A 16,707-nucleotide genomic window follows, 5' to 3' on the forward strand; every position below is an offset into this window, starting at 1 on the left:
AATGTTTATTGTATATTTGAAGTGTTTTGTGATGTATTTTGTGTGCTAGATTGTATCTCTGCAGGCAATGGTGATGGGTCCAGGACTTGGGCAGCAATTGCACTACAAAATGCTCCTTTTTCCTTTTTGCTTGTCCATTCAGTTATGCTGATGTAGCTCTTTAATAAAGCTGTGCTGTGAAATGGATCCTGTTTTGTTGAGGTTGTTTGGGGTTTGTTCTGTTTTGTTTAATGAGGATTTGTGGCATATGGCTTTTTGTTGGTGGTTTTGCTTTTGTGTTTTTAAATCCAGGTTAGTTTCTTGACCTGGTTCACAGTGCTGCCTTCTGTGCTATGGTGACAGCACAACTGAAAGGGCACTATTTTGTAATTTGGGTTGAGGTAGGGGCAAAAAAGAGGAGGGAGATTCTTTGGCTTATCCCTGTTTGAAGATCCTGTGATGTCAGACCACTGCATGGGAAATGAAGAGACATTGATTAAAAGAGGCCTTTTCACTTGTACTCAAAAAATGTTTCTCAAGAGTACTTTGCTTTGTGGTCAGAAGAGAATACTATTCAGTTGGCAGCTCTGCTATTTGAGGCTTTCTGAGTGCCCACAGTATGGTGGGTCATTGAGTAATGTGCTAGCTACAGCACAGAGAGAATTCAGCTTCATCTCACAGCCACTGGCTGCAGATCTGTGAAAACACTTCATGCTGCTTAAACTTATGGTTTGTCTTTTTTTTTTTTTTTTTGAGCAATTTTCCACTATAAGTACTTGGTGTTAATTTTAAAACATTTTTACACACCCACTTGCGCTGTATTTGAACCATAAGATCTTTTTCTCTTCTGTTTCTTGGTAACATAATGTTTTGGTAGTCTTTCCTTAAGCCTGGAGATTAGGCAGTTGTCAGTTTTTGTTTTGCCTGTCTCAATATCTGTTTCCTAGGGACAAAGTCATCCTGCAGATGGTTCTTCCATTTCCATCATCTAACCCTGCAGCATCCATTGAATCTTACTCAGAAAATAGAGCTGTACAATTCTGTTTCTGATTATTTTTTCCCTAGTGTGGGGAGCATGCCTTCCTAATCCCTGCATGAAATGCTTACATACAGATCTTTTTCTTATTACAGCCTTACATACTGTCCCCAGACACTGTATTGGCTACAGTGCTTTGGATCAGGAAGATTAGCAGTCTGCTCCTGTGATTTTTGTCAGTTCTTTTTCTTAATTAGTGGCTTAAAGGAGGTCTTTAAATAACTTGAAATACTACCTCAGAGTTGATGGATGGGTGCTTTGGTCTCAGATTACCATTATTGCTTGGTATTCTCTTCTTTTTGCTTTTCCTCCTTTTCCCTCCCTCCCCTCATCCATCCTCCCTGAAGGGACAAAAATTGCAAGTATTTCTTCTGAGAAATTTAATCACATATAAACACCAAAGTGTTGGTGCTGCCTTCTCTTGTGTCTATTTGATCATTCACGGAAATAAACTCAACATGGTGAAGGAAAGTGGGCTAGTAACTGCTGTCATTTTTTAATCAGTTAATTCTCCCTTTTGCTGGGAACTAAACATAAGGGAGAAAGGGTAGATTTTTAGACTGTAGAGACGCTTGCCAAGAGTTTTGGAAAAGAGAAGAATTGATATTATGATCTGCTGAAAACTGTTTTTATGCTCTCTTTCACAGCTTAATCCCTCTGATATATGCTTCTTGTTATGTGACCTTATTTCCCCATAACATTTAAATGAACCATTACATACCTGTCAGACTTTGGGCTTTTGAGCAACTGCTGAAAGCAAAAGTGTCTCAGCCTCCAAATTAACAGCAATACTTACCACTTACAGAGTAGTTGAAATCCTAGAAAAGCTGCCTTACTTGTCAAACTTTAATGTGATTATGCTTGATGTTTTTGTTCAGCGTGCTTGAATCAATGTGCAGATAACTTAGTCACATTTCTCCTTGCTCTGCTGTTTTCTCGTTGTCTGCTAAGGAAGCAGGTGGCTATTCCCACTCAGCAGAATGAAATACTCTGAAATATGGAGTGGTGATCTGAACAACTCGAGGTTAATTTGTAAATCAATAATTTGATTCCTTAAGCTATGCTTTCTATTTGCTATTTTATGATAAAGTTACAGCTAACTTCTTTCTGTTTAAACAATTACGTTTCAGCTCTCAGCAAATACATCCAGGTGCTTATTTTCTCTGCTTTGAAATTGATCTTGGCAATTCAAACCAAACAAACCTGTTTCATTGTGCAAACCTTATTTTCAGGCAAAAGTAATTAATTGATTTTTTTTATCTGTTGGAATGACTGACAAAAATTTTGCTGTGAAGTCACTTAAACCTACACAGAGGTTGTTTCATCAGTAGGGGGATGTAAGCGTCTCTTAATCAAGATGCATTTTCAGGAAATGTAGCAATTTCATTTCATCTCCAGGCAGTGCTGATGCTTCTTAGTTAATGGTCATGAGTGGCTGCTTCCTTTGTCTTTTGTTAATTAGTTACTGATGAATCATTATGAGTGTAAGGCAGGGACAGAAGTACTGCCTGTTAAATGATTATACTTATCAATGGTGTGACCTTTCATCTAGGTTTGTAGTCAAATCTTAGCTTTAAAGGCTGACCTTCCTTATTCATAAGAGCTTGGTAAGTGTCCAAAGGACTATGTGTGCTTATTGCTATGCCCTTATTTGTACTTTTCTTTTATAAGGTATTCTAATAGATGGCCCGGTGGTTAATGATCAACACACTTCTGTGTATTTTTGAAGGTAGATCTGAATTTTTTTTCCTACATGTTTTGTAGGTCTAACTGAAGAAAATTTTAGTGTCTCTGGAGGACAAGCATTTAGTCCTTTAATTTCGGGAGAATTTGGTGTTTGTTACTATGCTAGCAAGTGACTGCTTCAGACACAGTTATTTAGTACCATGCTTGTAATGTGGTCCTGCAGAGATCTCAGGTATAGATCAGCAGGATATGCAGAATCCTAAAGAACAGAAGTGCAGAGAAGGTATCTTGAAGGTACTGATTTTTGGGCTCTTAACTGAGCCCTGCAGTTAAGAATGTGCAGCCTGAATTTAATTAGGTAACTTGTTCGTTTAATTAACATGCTCTAAAAATTATATGATTTTGCTTTTCCTGGGGTCTGGCTGCTGTCTTCTTTAGCAATTTTTGCTGAAGTAGATGTGAGTCAAAGTTTGCTTTGCAGAATAAAACAATGTACTCCTTCTGACCTAGGTCTTGGTCAGAGCTCACTTGTGCAGCCATGGAGATAGAGGGAGAAAAAACAAGGAAGAAAAACCTTTTATGAAGCCTAGTAACGTCAGATTATATAAACTGGGGTTATGCAGTTCCACAAACAACTTCTCTTTTTGAAATTGCTATTGTTCAACTGTAATACATATGTTATTATCCATTTCTATCACATATATAATTCTTTCTTCCCACTGTTTACTGGAAAAAAGTGTACATGGGCAGTGGACTTTGCTTTTCAACAGAAACTGTTCTAAAAGTAGGTATTATCTACAGCCATAAACATTTAATTTCCTGTCAATCAAAAGGACTTAAAATGATACAAGTCCCCTTGTTATGTGAGATCATGGGCCAAGGTTCTTTGCTGAATCTGTTGCTAAGTTATACTGCAGAAATATTTTTTTTCCTCTGGGGAATATAGGCAGAATAAAGGTACGGGCTTAGTGAATAGGGACTTTGCTTACTTGCCAACTTCCTTGTTCATTGCAGAAGGTTGCAGTTTTTAATTTTTTAAAATTAATACATACTACCACCATTACCCTGAAAGCATTAAATTTATAGGCATTTAGAATAGAACTTTTTTAGAATTAAAAGAATAGAATAGAAAATAGAATAGAACTTTTTAGAATAAGAGCAATTGTTGCAATTTAGATTTGGAGTATACAGCTTTTGTGAAAAAGAGGAGTTTGAAAGTGCATTCCAGATCTTCTGGACTGATTTATGTTGCAGGTGAAGCTGTTCCACTACTAGCAATATTTCATGGGAAATTAAAATGGACTGCTTGGGCACATTACATTTCTGTGCTTTTCCTAGGCACAAATACTGTAATTGTCACTGAAATACCTTAACCTGCTTTGTCAATTCTATTTATCCCAGACCCAGAGGCCTGCATCTTTGGAGACTTGATCTACTATTGCTTCTTAATGCTTCTGCCAAACTTTCTCTGTCTATGAAGTAAAAAAACATGAAGGTATGCCATAGTTTGGTGCTCCTGTTTCTTCTTCAGAGTACTTGTGTAATGTGTACTGTTTGTCAGATTTGTGACTAGGAGTTAAGATTAAATCTGATTATTGTTTGTAAATCTATTCTCCTGAATTATTGTTTAGAAATATAAATGTTGCTGTTTCTTGTTTTACAGCATACCTAAATTATTGCAGGTTTTCTATTATATTGGGAAAAAACCCTTGTTTGGGGAGAATTACTTTGTGATACAAGCTTCTGAACTTGGTTCACTTACAAGCAAAGTTTGCATGGGGGTTTAAAAAGAGTTTTACCCAAACACTGTTATACAATACATATTTTGTGTATGATGTAGTGATAATTACCTGAAATGAGAGGGCTAGAAGGAGTTGGAAAATAGAAGGGAAGATAATGAAACAAGTTTTATCTGAAGTTAGCAGGCAGTATTATGGCTTAATTCAAATTCTACCATACATGCAGAAAAAAATACAAACCACACATAAAAAACAAAAAATATTCAGCAAGCAATGATGAAAATAATCAGTCATTTACTGGTTTTTTTGTAATGTTAAAATATTTCACCAAGGCAAGTTGCAGTCAAAAGTAATGTGAGTTATTTTGAAAATGGCAATACATAAAGATGCATTTATACAAGTGCAAGACTAAATATTGTACATAACTGTATTTCAATGAGAAGATATACAGTAAGTGCACACTTGATAACACTAAGCAGGCAAAACTTAACGTTAGTTCCATATGCTGCTGATAGTTCATGCACAGATCTTTCCCAAAGAGGCCGTTCCAAATAATTCTTGCTGGGATGAAAAACATGATGGGTTGCTGGTAAGGGTGTCAGCATGGATGGGGGTCAGTTATAGACATTACTTACTGTAATTTGTGATTGCCGTGGAAGAGGAGTGGCTGTTGGTGTGATAGTAATACTGCTGGTGATTTTATTGGTGGGCTTAGTGGGCAGGCCATTAGCTAGGGCTGGAGTTCTGCTGTCTTGCACTGCATTGCATGGGCTGGTGGGCTTGGAAGCGGTGAGAGCTTGCACATAAGGACTTCCTAAATGAATGTGGATCTTGTTATCCTCAGTAGTTATGACACTTGATCCTGTACTGTTAGATCTCTGAAACTGCCATGATGACTGCCTGTCTGGGGATACTCTAAAAAGAGTGTGCTTGGCTCCCGTTTCCAGAGGCTCCGAGGAGAGTGTTTGTTCCTGAGAACTTGAGCCGGGCAAAGCCAAAGGGGACATTGTTCTTTCAGGAGTTAGAGAACCACACGATTCAGGAGTTTGAGATCTTGAAAAAGTAGTAGTCATAGTAATAGGAGAAATTACATGCTCTGGGGTCATGTAACCTTCTCCTCCTTTTGATTTTACAGGTGTTAAGGAGGCGTTTTGAATAATGGTTATTCTTTGCTTTGGAGTGCCACAGTTGGGTATAACTGCTGTGCTGGTGTAGGAGTGAGGGCTTTCAGTGGTAGGACTGGTTATTTCGAGGGTTGCTGTGTTCTGTCTATGGTCTGGAGTTACTTTTATGTGAAGGGGTTGGCCCGGTGTATGGCTGAGCACTAGATCTCCAGTCTGTGCACAGTTTCCATTTTGCTTTGTGTGTATCTTCCCATTTTGAGGATGGCTCTCTTTGGACCTCATCCAAGGGATCCATAACTTTTTGTTGGCGGCATTTGCTGTGGATGAGTTGCTTTTGAAAGACGCTGTTTGTTCTTCCTCATTATCACTGTCTTCATAGAGCTGCCCATTTATGACTGTTCGCTCCAAAGGCATGAGGGTTTTGTAATCGGGGGGTTCGTTGTCGGCTGGATCTGTTTGGATTTCTTTAGAAAAAACTTGCACATCTGGAATTTTCTTTCCATTGAGACCAGGCCTAATATTCTTGCTGAAGGATCTGTACCTCTCCAGCTCTTTGGTGAGGCTCTCCATCTCTCTTGCTAACTCCCTGTTTTTGTTTTCTTGCTGCAGGAGTTTCTTCTGTAAGACTGTGTGATCACCTCGCAGGTGACAGATTAGGTCTTCTGTTGCCACGTATTCATGAACTTTCTCTTTCAGTGCATCTACTTCTCTGGAAAGGTGACTCGATTTAGCTTCCTCTTCTCTGAGTTTCTTGAAAAGGCGCTCCTGATTGGACTCTGCCTTTTCTGTTAATTTATACCTCGCCAATTCCATTTTCACAGCCTCCAACTCCTCTGAGAGGAGCCTGGCTCTGTCCTGTTCCCTGACATATTTTCGTTCTAGCGACTCAAATTCATCTTCAGTTTTCATAAGATCATCTTCTACTGACTTCATTTCGTTGAGCTTCTGCTTAAGCCTCTCAACTTCTTGAGAAAGCTCTTTGATTATGTTGTTTTCCTGCTGCAAGGAGGTGCTGGATTTAGTACTCTCCTTACGTTTACTTTTAAGAAACTCTTTTTCAACATCTTCCAGGGACTGAAGTCTTTTACTTAGAATATTCACTTTGGAAACAAGATCACTTCCTTTCTCCTCTTCTGCTTTCAGTTTGTTTTTCAGTTCATCTCTTTCTTTTGTAACACTGGACATTTTTTCCTCTGCATCAGATTTTGATTTCAGTGCCTTTTTACTTTCCTCCATCAGCTTTTCTGTAACTGACATCACTTTATTTTGTTCCACCTGAAGCTGGGAAGTTGCAGCTTGCAGCTTTTCTTCTGTTTGCTTTATTTTTTCACCCATAGTTTTTCTTTCATCCACCAGCATCACTGTTAAACTCTTCAGCTTTGTTAAATCTTCTTTAAGTGTAAACTCAGTTTTTTCTAACTTGCTTTCAATTGCTTCAAGCTCACCAACTCTAGCTTTTAAACCATCCAGCTCATGGGACAACTGCTTTGTTAAAATTTTTTCTCTTTCTAGGTTGCATTTCAGGGAGTAACATTCCTGTTTACTCTTGTTGAAAGCATCTTCTAGTTTCTCCAGCTCCATAATTCTTTTATTAAGTTTATCCACTTCCCCTTTAAGGTTCTTGCTCTGTGATGCTTCTTGTTCTAACTTTCTATTAAGTTCTCTGCACTGATCTTCCATTTTTGTGAGCTCTTCATCTTTTCCTTCCATCTCCAGCAGCCGTTTCCGTAGTTCTTCCACTTCAGTCATAAGTGCAGCGTTCCCACACTCTCCCTTATTTATCTTATCCCTTATGTCTTGCAGTTCTTCTTCTGCCTTTCGTAAAGATCTGTTGGTCTCTTCCAGCTCATCAATTTGCCGGCTGAGAGTTGTTAATTTGAGCCGGAGCTGGCGATTCTGGCTGTCTTCATTGGTTAGCTTGGCCATCATTGCTTCTTGGTCTTGGGAAATCCTACTGCTCTGGGCGTGAATTTCAGCCTCCAGCCTGCTGGATCTCTGTTTCTCTTCTTGAATTTTTGCTTCAGCAAAAGTCAGCTTTTCGTGTGCTTGTTCTGTAGAAGTGGTTAATTCTTGAATTTTTTTACTTTGTTGATTCACCTGCTCAGTGAGTCTTTGCTGTTCATCCACCACCATTAAGGCAAAGGATTTCAGTTTAGTCAATTCTTCTTTCAGTTTCGCTATTTTCTTGTTGTTTTCCTTTTCTTTTTTTGCTTGATATACTGTCTCTTTTTCAAGAAGCTTTTTCAATCTGTGGGAGGAAATAATATTGTATTTTGTAGCCATTTTAGTGGGCATTTAAAAACACACTTGAAATACTACATTTCTGCCACATGTCCATGAACATCCACTTGTAACTACAAGCAGACCTCTCCTTGCAGCATTATTTGGAAGTGCCCACTGGTCCTACTTCCTATTCAGAAGTTCTTTGGTAATGAACACTTCAGCAAGATCATTTAGACTTAGCAACTTCTTATTGTGCCTCTTTAATTACATTTGGACTTTTGACAGGGATCAGTGCAACAAAACTGTTCTGTTATTCTGCACTGGAACTGTGCTTCTCTTGGCTGTTTGCTGAGGCTAGGTACATGTGTGCAAACTTTGTCTGGTTTTTTGTGTGTGCTTTTTTTTTTTTTATTTTTAAAGAAATGTGATTATTCTAATGCTTGAGAAATTAGGTCAGTGCAGCCCTCAAGGGCAGATATAATTTACAGCATCATAAACCTCCTAGCTTTGTTACTTATAAACCATCCTGATGTTTTAAAATCAAACCTTAAGGACATTTGAGTATGTGAAGGAAATGTAGCCACAAAGGGCAGTTAGACTGCCTAATGTGAATTCCTGAGCAGCACACCAGAGCAAAATGAGGTAAGTCTGTCCTTAGTGAAAATGCAGGCCTTGTGACTTCATGTCTAATACACACACATACACACAAAAATGCAGTCAGCAGATAAACAGGTATTCAGTAGTGCTTTTTGAACTTAACAAAGCTCAACTGTCTTAATGTGTGTTAGGCCTGGATTTGCAGATATGCCTCAGTGCATCGCTGCTTTTACATGATTCTTGAAGGTTTTCATGATGATTTTCCAAAATTAGTTTTACAAGTTTGTTAGTACTCAGTCTTTATTGAGATACAACATACTTAAATAGCAAGAGACTTGGGATAAGGTTGTGTGTTTGTTTATGCAAGAGCCTAAGAACCTTCAAATACCTAAACTTCTTCAGTTCTTTTGTGGACCTTTCTTTGTCAAAAAGATGCTTGTGGAGTTCATCTAAAGTGTGATTAGGTTTGGTCAGCACATATGCCTCCTTTCAATTACATTTTTCCTACAGTCAAGATAAATATATTCTGGTTTTAAATAAAATGTGAAAAGCCTAGATTGAAGTAATAAAGAATTAGGATTTGTATGATGTTTATAAGAATGGTACAGACTCAGTTGTGTAGATCATGTGGAGGAAATGACTGGGTTATCAAGACTGTACTTGTACAGAATGACTGTTTAGGCACCCATTAAATCTTATTTCTTTCCCCCTCTGAAATATGATGGCAGCTGTCTAGAAGTTGCTGCTGAAACATAGGATTCCTGTTCCACATTTGTCTGGGGTCACTGTAGTGATGTCCATGTCCAAGTGATGAGTCTTTACCACTTCCTACTGACAAGTTCCTGTTGCAGCCTCCCTTTTAGTTCAGGAGGAGCTTAGATAAGGGCCTCCTTTGCACAGCTTTTAATTAACTGTTGACTGACTGAAGGCATCTATTCCTGGGCAATAGGCTGCCTCAGCAGCATCCCCTTTGGAAGCAATGTAATTTTCCTGCACAGAGAGGAAGTCCTTGCCCTTGTATTACACTCCATGAGACTTGTCTGATTTAATGGTGATGTTGCACAGAAATCCATGATGATGAAATTTCTTATAACATTTTCACAGTCCCTACTGTTTGTATTTTAGTGCCTAAGTTGCACTATGTTGAATGTAATAAAATGCTTTGTATGAAAAATTAACGGGATGGGAAGTAGCCATAAACATCAAAGACTTGAAGCAGTCACAAATTCTGTACAACAGTCAATTAATATAATGGGGGAAGCAGATAGGAAAATATATAAATGGAGAGGGAGAAAGGTTTGTGAAATGAGTTTGAAGGAATGCTGTTGGTTGACAGAACAAATAAATGACTGCATCATCTCAAAGGCAGCTTTTTACTGTGTTCATGGTATATAAACTTCAGTCCCCTTTTCAGTGCTACTTTCAGTTCTAATTCTTTCTAGTGTAAAAGTCTTTTTTTCCCTCCCCACCCTTGTCTCTGAATGCTTTAGTAGTGAAGTTCAATTGATGATTTACCGTTGCCATAGCTATAAAACCATAACAGAAGCACAACTAACAATTTCATTTGGAATGAACTCAGGTTTTGAGTGTGTGCATGAAGTTAAGACATACTAATATGGTTACTTGGACTTACTAGCATTTGATTTATTTTAGCTTGCTTCACTGTAATTTATTTTTTTAAGGCAGATTTAGCTGTGGTCATTAATGCCTTAGGTAATCAGTGTTTTACCCAACACTTCCATATTAACTAGTTGATCCCTCTCTGGCCAAATCAAAGTCTTAATGATCTGGCAAGTCATGCCTCTTACATTGCTTTAGAAAGAGGCTCTTAGGCCAAATAGTAACAAACAATTGTAATTTTCATAGAGATGCTGTCTGCATTTTTTATTATTCAAATAGATGATTTTACATAAATATAAGTTGACAATCGAGTCAAATCTGGTGAAGTCTGTGTTGCATGGGCTATTTGAACAAAAGTCCCTTTATTACTGGTACCTGGATTGTTGTGTAAGGATTTTCAAGAGTGTCTGTTTCTTTGGTCATGCCAAAAGACCTTGGGTATTTAAAAATGATTCTTTCATTCAAAAGACAAAATGCAGTTTTAACATTCAAACAGACTCACAAGTAAATATTTGTAATAACGGAGATCTGTTTCATTTTTTAAGAATACTTTTATAAAATCACTTGATTGAAGTGAAGACCATAGCTCAGCAACTAGGAGTTAAAGGATTTTAATATGTATCTATAAAGAAAAAGGGAATGTATTAAGCATGGTATATTTTTGATACTGTGTCATTCACTTGCTTTTGGTAATTGTATGCTTAGTCATATATTCCTATACAGAAAATACCCTCAACACCGCTGAATAGATAGTGATTTCTTGGACAAAGATTGATATTTTAAGAAGTCAACTGGGAATCTGTTAATATTTGCAAAGAATTTTCCTTGGCTGCTGGGTTCCTGTTTCATGGTTCAGAAGGTCACAGTGACTGTGGACCCTAAAATGTTTGGGGTTTTTGGTGTTATTTATTTGTTTGCTTGTGTTCTTAAATTAACTGCTTCATTTTGGTCAGGGCTTTTTTTTTTGGAACCTGAGTTCTGTGGGTCAGTGCTTGGCTGTGTAAATTATCTGAATTAAGAAGTCATGTGCTTGAAGAAGTGCTTTAACTGATAATAGCACTTAGTGACTTTGGTGATAGGGTAAAAATACTTTGTGTTAACTTCATCCAAAATGCTGTCTTCCTGAAGAACAGTATCCAGGGTACCTGAGAGCACAATTTTACTGAAAATATGCAAAGGTCAAAAAAAGTTGGCTCAAATAAATAATATTTTTTTTTTGAAAGAACACACACTCCCTTATCCAATAAAATATTTTTACCATTTTCTTTGCCAGCTAAATTTCATGATCATGTAATTTTGTATCAGGGAAAGGTAGATATATCATTTAGACAAAGCTTTTGCACAGCTCTAAGCAGTTGACTTCATAGGACTACAACAACCCTTTATGAACTGAGGCCAGCAAAAACAGACATTGAAAATTGTTTTTATGAACATGACTGATAGGTAGTTAAAGAGTCAGGGCAGTGTCTTATTACTTCAGAGCTTCTGTTATAAATTATTGCTTTGTTGTGGCTTAATATTGTACTTACTTGCAGTACCAGTTAACTGCTTCTTTATTTCCTGGAAGAAATTGTATTTCTCAGCTCTCCTCTGTTCATTGTAATTGGTTCCCTCAGCATGCAGGCTACAGCTTCTTGGTGTTAACACTGGACATTTAATTGTGTTGTCTTGTTTTTCTTCATTTTTTCCAAGTGCATGTAACTTGAGCTACACTACATTATATTTGGCAACATAAATGACTGTATTCTCTACAAAATGTAGAGACTCCCATAACAGTTCACTGTCATAACATTTTGTCTTTAAGAGGGACTTTCCATTTTCCTGGGGTGACCTGTATTACATGCAGATTGTTTAATTTATGTTTTTACAGAATTCTAAGTTTCACAGAAACCAAAGAAAGTACTGGAGACTGAGATTGCAACACTTTGTTTTTTTAACTTTTTTTTTTTTTAGTTCTGGAATGAGTTATTCTTTGGATGATAAGAATAAAAATTGGTGTTTGTTTGTTTGTTAAAGCAATGTTGTAGTCACAACTTTAGAAAAGGCTGCCTTCTAAGGATACAAGTGAAATAGATACTGGCTTGTAAAGCTCAGCTTTTGTCTTTCCTCTCCAGTGTTGTGGAGTTTTTAATGTACATATTGTCAATATCTGTATCAGACCATTCTTCAGAAATTATAGTGAATTTTAATTTCTGTGATTATTTTTTTTTAACCATGAAGATCCATATTTTTAACTAGGTCGTGCTCTTTACCCTTCCACAGATGAAAGATGTGGTTTATGAGAGGTTCTACAGGTTATTACATGGGACACTCACTTCTAAAGTTTTTGGACATATGCTTGAATTTCCCCTGGTACAAAGCAAGTAAAAGTTTTAAGCTGAAAGCTTTTAAATGTGGATGAAGTCATGCCTCTTCCTTTAAGGCACTCTTCCCAGTCAGCAATAAGACATGGTCTGGCCTTTAATAAGAGAAGAAACATGCTTCTTCATTTCTGGTAAATCTTACAAGTTGTTGTGATTTTTTTTACACCAGTGCAGTTACATATTTATTTTTGTAAGAAAGCCAGTCTGTGCCTCCCACAGTTCATTGAAACAAATTTTGTGTTTGTTAATATATTTCTGGTCTCGGTGTGGCTATGCATTTTTAAATTTTTTTCTTTTCCATTGCTTACAGTTCTATTTATTGATGTGCGGTTTTTATGAAGATATGTTACAGCTTTTTTTTATGGCTCTCTATTATCTTTATTAATGCTTCTTTTTCCCCTGTCATAAAGAAAGTCAAAAGCCTTTGAAATTACAGCAGCAACAACATACCATAGCTGTTGTGTAATCTACTGGCTTCATCTGAACCAGTCAGCACTTCCCAGCAGAATGTGAATACTTATTTTAAAATTTATTTTCCATTACATTAATTTACATCTGTAAATTTCAAGGAATTCGTTTATGCTAGGATACAAACCTCCACAAAGGGTGTCTCAGCTGCAAGAGGCTGTGTAAGGCAAATTTCCCAATAAGAAAATTTATTTTATAAAATGAGAAATCTTAATGACAAGGGTGTGAGTTCTTATTACTCCACAGACTATCAAAAGTAATTATCATTTTATCTGATGATTAAAATGCTGACTTGCTTTACAAGTCTTAATGAAAGCCATAGAAAATGAATGGTATTGCCAGTTCTGGGTTAACGGGTGAAATTTTGCATGGATAACCAGATGTATTTAGCTGTGATGCTGAATAAACATATGTAGATAATAACTTTTAAAAATCAACTGTTCTGGAACACTGATGTTGTTTGTGATCATGATTTCACAACTACTAAGCTGCTGTCTTACTGGTGATATGGGGATATTTGCACTCATAAATGTTACAAAATCTGGGGTAAATTTGATGACAGTAAATGGTTTGAGAAAATTTTAACAAATTTTTATTGGTTCATTTAAGATTTAAGACTGGATTAACTTCCAGTTCAAGTAATTTTACTTCAGCACTAAAACTCAGTTTTCTTTTATTGTGAAATCTCAATTTAAGAAAAAAAATTTCTATCTTGAATTACATTCCTTCCTTATCTAGATGCTCTTGGAAGTCACCTATCAAAACATCAGTCTTGTGTGGAAAGCATTAATGCCTTCTGTGACAGTAAGGATTTGAATGTCAGAGTGAAAATTATGAATTCTGATGTTTGTTTTTAATCTTCAAATGGCAGCCATCTACAGTGTTTGAGATTATGATGGGGAGGTGGGAGTGGGATTTTTAGGTGGGAGTGAAGAAGAGCTGCCCTAATAAATTCTTGGCAGGTTTTTGGTTTGTTTTTTGGCTTGACTGCTTATCCTGAAAACATTTAAAATCAATGCTAACCTGAGAAACCACAATATTAATGAGCTTTACTTGAAGTTAGCTTTAAAAACTCCGGGTCCCAGCATTCAGCTTATTAGAAAACATGGCACAATGAGTTGTGAGCTGGACTCTGATATGTCACTGCTTTTGAGATGCACTCTGCTTTCTCCTTTCCTCTTTCTAGATTTAACATCTATTTCAGGTATTCTTTGAAGCCAGTGTCTATTACTGTTGGCATTTCAATGCCATATGATTCTGCACACAGCATGACTTAATCTTCTTCTGTTCTGAATCTAAATACCTCAATAAGGTAACCAGCTCACAGGAACAGCACTTAGGTTTTGTTAGTTAGTAATTCAGAAATTTTTAAAAATATATTGTGTATTCACTGCCTTCTCCTTCCTCCCTCATCTCTCTCAAGGTCTCCCACCATACTGCCTGTAGAGTCAGAAATAAAGCCAGTAATTTCAGATGCAACACCAGAATTTGGAACTCTTCAAATTTACGTCAGCCAGCAAATTATAGTTTTGCAGATGGAAAGCTTTCTGAAGGAAATGGAAAGATGAACCACAAGAGATGTGGTATAGGGGTCAAAGTAACAAGACTGAGGCAGAACTCTTCAGTTACTAATCCAGGTCCTGCTTCTGTCTTGTCTTCATCTTTAACAAGTGAAATTTTGTGCCTGATCATCAGATTTATTACAGTGGAAAAACAGTGTTAACTTACTGTAGCAGATTTTGAGAACTATTATTAATCCAAATAGGTCTTAAGTGCAGTACTTACACAAAATAAACCAAGACAACTACTGTTTCTTATAATTTGTGATTTTTAAACAACAGTGTTGTTGAAATGATTGCATTGGTGTTACATGCTAACGAGTTAAATTGATGGGAAAAATTGTGTGTCTTTATGAACCTGACTTTTGTTTCAAGTGTATACTTGAATCATTATTCCTGGTGGAATGTTACTGCTTGACCACTGTTACTGAGCTGTTTTAAAATCACCAATGTGATAAAACACACACAATCCTGCAGAGATAAACAGGTCAGGGCTTAATCCACCCCTTACCCTGTGGGCAGGTGAATGAGTTTGCATTTTCTATTCAGTGTCAGTACCAGGAATCAATAATGTTACAGCCTCCTGCTAGGGTTTAACAAGTGAAAATCTGTTACAGGAGTTACCTCAGCTCCTGACAAGTGTCCTTTGGAGCCCTGCCTGTCTTCACCCCACTCCCCATGGAAAGATTAGGCACAAAGAAGAGAGTGCAGCTTGCTCACGTTGTGGATACTGCTGGTGAGGCTGCTCCTAGATGGTGATCTCAGCCACGTGTGTTTGGTTTGTGTAAGGCAAATACTACTTTGCTATCACTGCTCTGCTGTGCTTACTGCTGCTGGAAGAGTAATATTTGGAGGTGTGAGTTTTTGTCTTGGCTATTTACTCTGCATCCTTCAGTTGATTGAGGAGTTTGCAGAAGTTCTGTTTCTCTGAATGAGTCAGTTGCTTCAGCTCGCTGTTTGTAACCCCTAAATCATGTTTTTACACTTCAATTTAATGATACTGTTTTATATTAAGAGAAGGGTTTGAGTTTTCTTTAAGCAATTTCTATAGATAAATCCTGTGGGTTTTTTTTTTTAGCTGTATGCAACTTCATAGTGCCTAGGTTCGTGGTGGACATCTTTTATGGAATGGTTTTAAGAGGGGCACAGGTGGGAAAACGGGTTCTGTTCTGAGGTACCTGAGGCAGTGCTTGTGCTGCTGTCTTGACCAGAATTGGGCATAATTGTGCAAGGATCTAATTTATGCAGACTTTTTTTAACTTCAATTAGTTAATATTTTTGGTATGACAGAAAATGGCACTCAGCCACATCATATCAGTCAGAGGAGACTGGTTAGTCATAAATGTCATTTTCCCATAACATTTACAGGAACTGGATGTTCTCTAAAACAATTTTAACACACATTTTATACAAAAATAAATGTCTGGGGTTGCATTTTCATCCATGGGCAGAGTAGGCACTGTGCCTATCTCTTATACTAACCATGGCCTTATTTTATCAGTCATCGGCAGTGGTAAAATTTAGAACTTTCCATACTGCCATGCTCACTTATTCTTTTGGACTGAAGGCATCCTACTCATGCTGCCAGCCCTGGATAAGCTGCTCAGTGGCCACTTGCTTCTAGACAGGTGGAACTTGTCTGAAAACTTTATTATGCACTCTTCATGCTCAGTGTACAAAAAATTATGTGCTGAAATTGTAATTTAAATGACACAGATTAAGCATGGTAAGTTAAATAAAGATACTTCAGTACTGAATGGCACTGTTAGGGAAGACAGAGTTTGCCAGTAATTGGAGGAATAAGGCTGGTTGTAAACAATTAGACAAACATTCCTCAGAAATTATATAGGGGGTATCACTGCTTTGCAGGATTCAAATTCCATTACTTCTTGAGGGTTCTGTTCATACCTATAAACCATACATACATCCTCAGACAAAAAGTATGCTTATTTCCTGAAGAAGCTCTGTGTATGTTTAATAAACTTGGAGTGTTTGAAACTGAGCTTGGGTGGCACACCATTTCTTCTTTTTTGTCAGAAAACTTAAATCTTTATTGTTACTGCAAATTTATCTTGAGGTATTTAAATTTTCCTTGATGCTAAGTTGCATGAAGCAGTGCAGTTGAGGCTTTTATCAGATAAACTGTATCAGATTTTCTGATTCAGTTACAACTTTTTCTGGTAGCCAAGACTGTTAAGTAATAATGTTAACAGCAATAGTGTTAATATCAAACAGAAGTTCATTTTGAAGCTAAATATGCATCTTTTCCCATATACCTGCTAATGTGAGGGTGCCCATTTTCTCTGAGATGGG

At 37.1% G+C, this 16,707-nt stretch overlaps 2 protein-coding genes across 4 annotated transcripts in view; one reads left to right on the plus strand and one right to left on the minus strand.

Moving 5' to 3' along the window:
• CMSS1 (cms1 ribosomal small subunit homolog) overlaps positions 1-16,707 on the plus strand; it is a 223,568-nt gene that overhangs the window by 13,893 nt on the left and 192,968 nt on the right. The gene's annotated exons all lie outside the window — the stretch shown is intronic.
• Positions 1-16,707, minus strand: part of FILIP1L (filamin A interacting protein 1 like) — a 189,090-nt gene that overhangs the window by 12,159 nt on the left and 160,224 nt on the right. For both annotated transcript variants that reach the window (XM_058043488.1, XM_058043498.1), the window contains one exon: positions 5,076-7,812. In XM_058043488.1, the coding sequence (XP_057899471.1) occupies positions 5,076-7,812 (2,737 nt within the window). The remainder of the gene's footprint in view (positions 1-5,075; positions 7,813-16,707) is intronic.

The sequence above is a fragment of the Melospiza georgiana genome, chromosome 2 (genome assembly GCF_028018845.1).
Source record: "Melospiza georgiana isolate bMelGeo1 chromosome 2, bMelGeo1.pri, whole genome shotgun sequence".
NCBI classification, from domain to species: domain Eukaryota; kingdom Metazoa; phylum Chordata; class Aves; order Passeriformes; family Passerellidae; genus Melospiza; species Melospiza georgiana.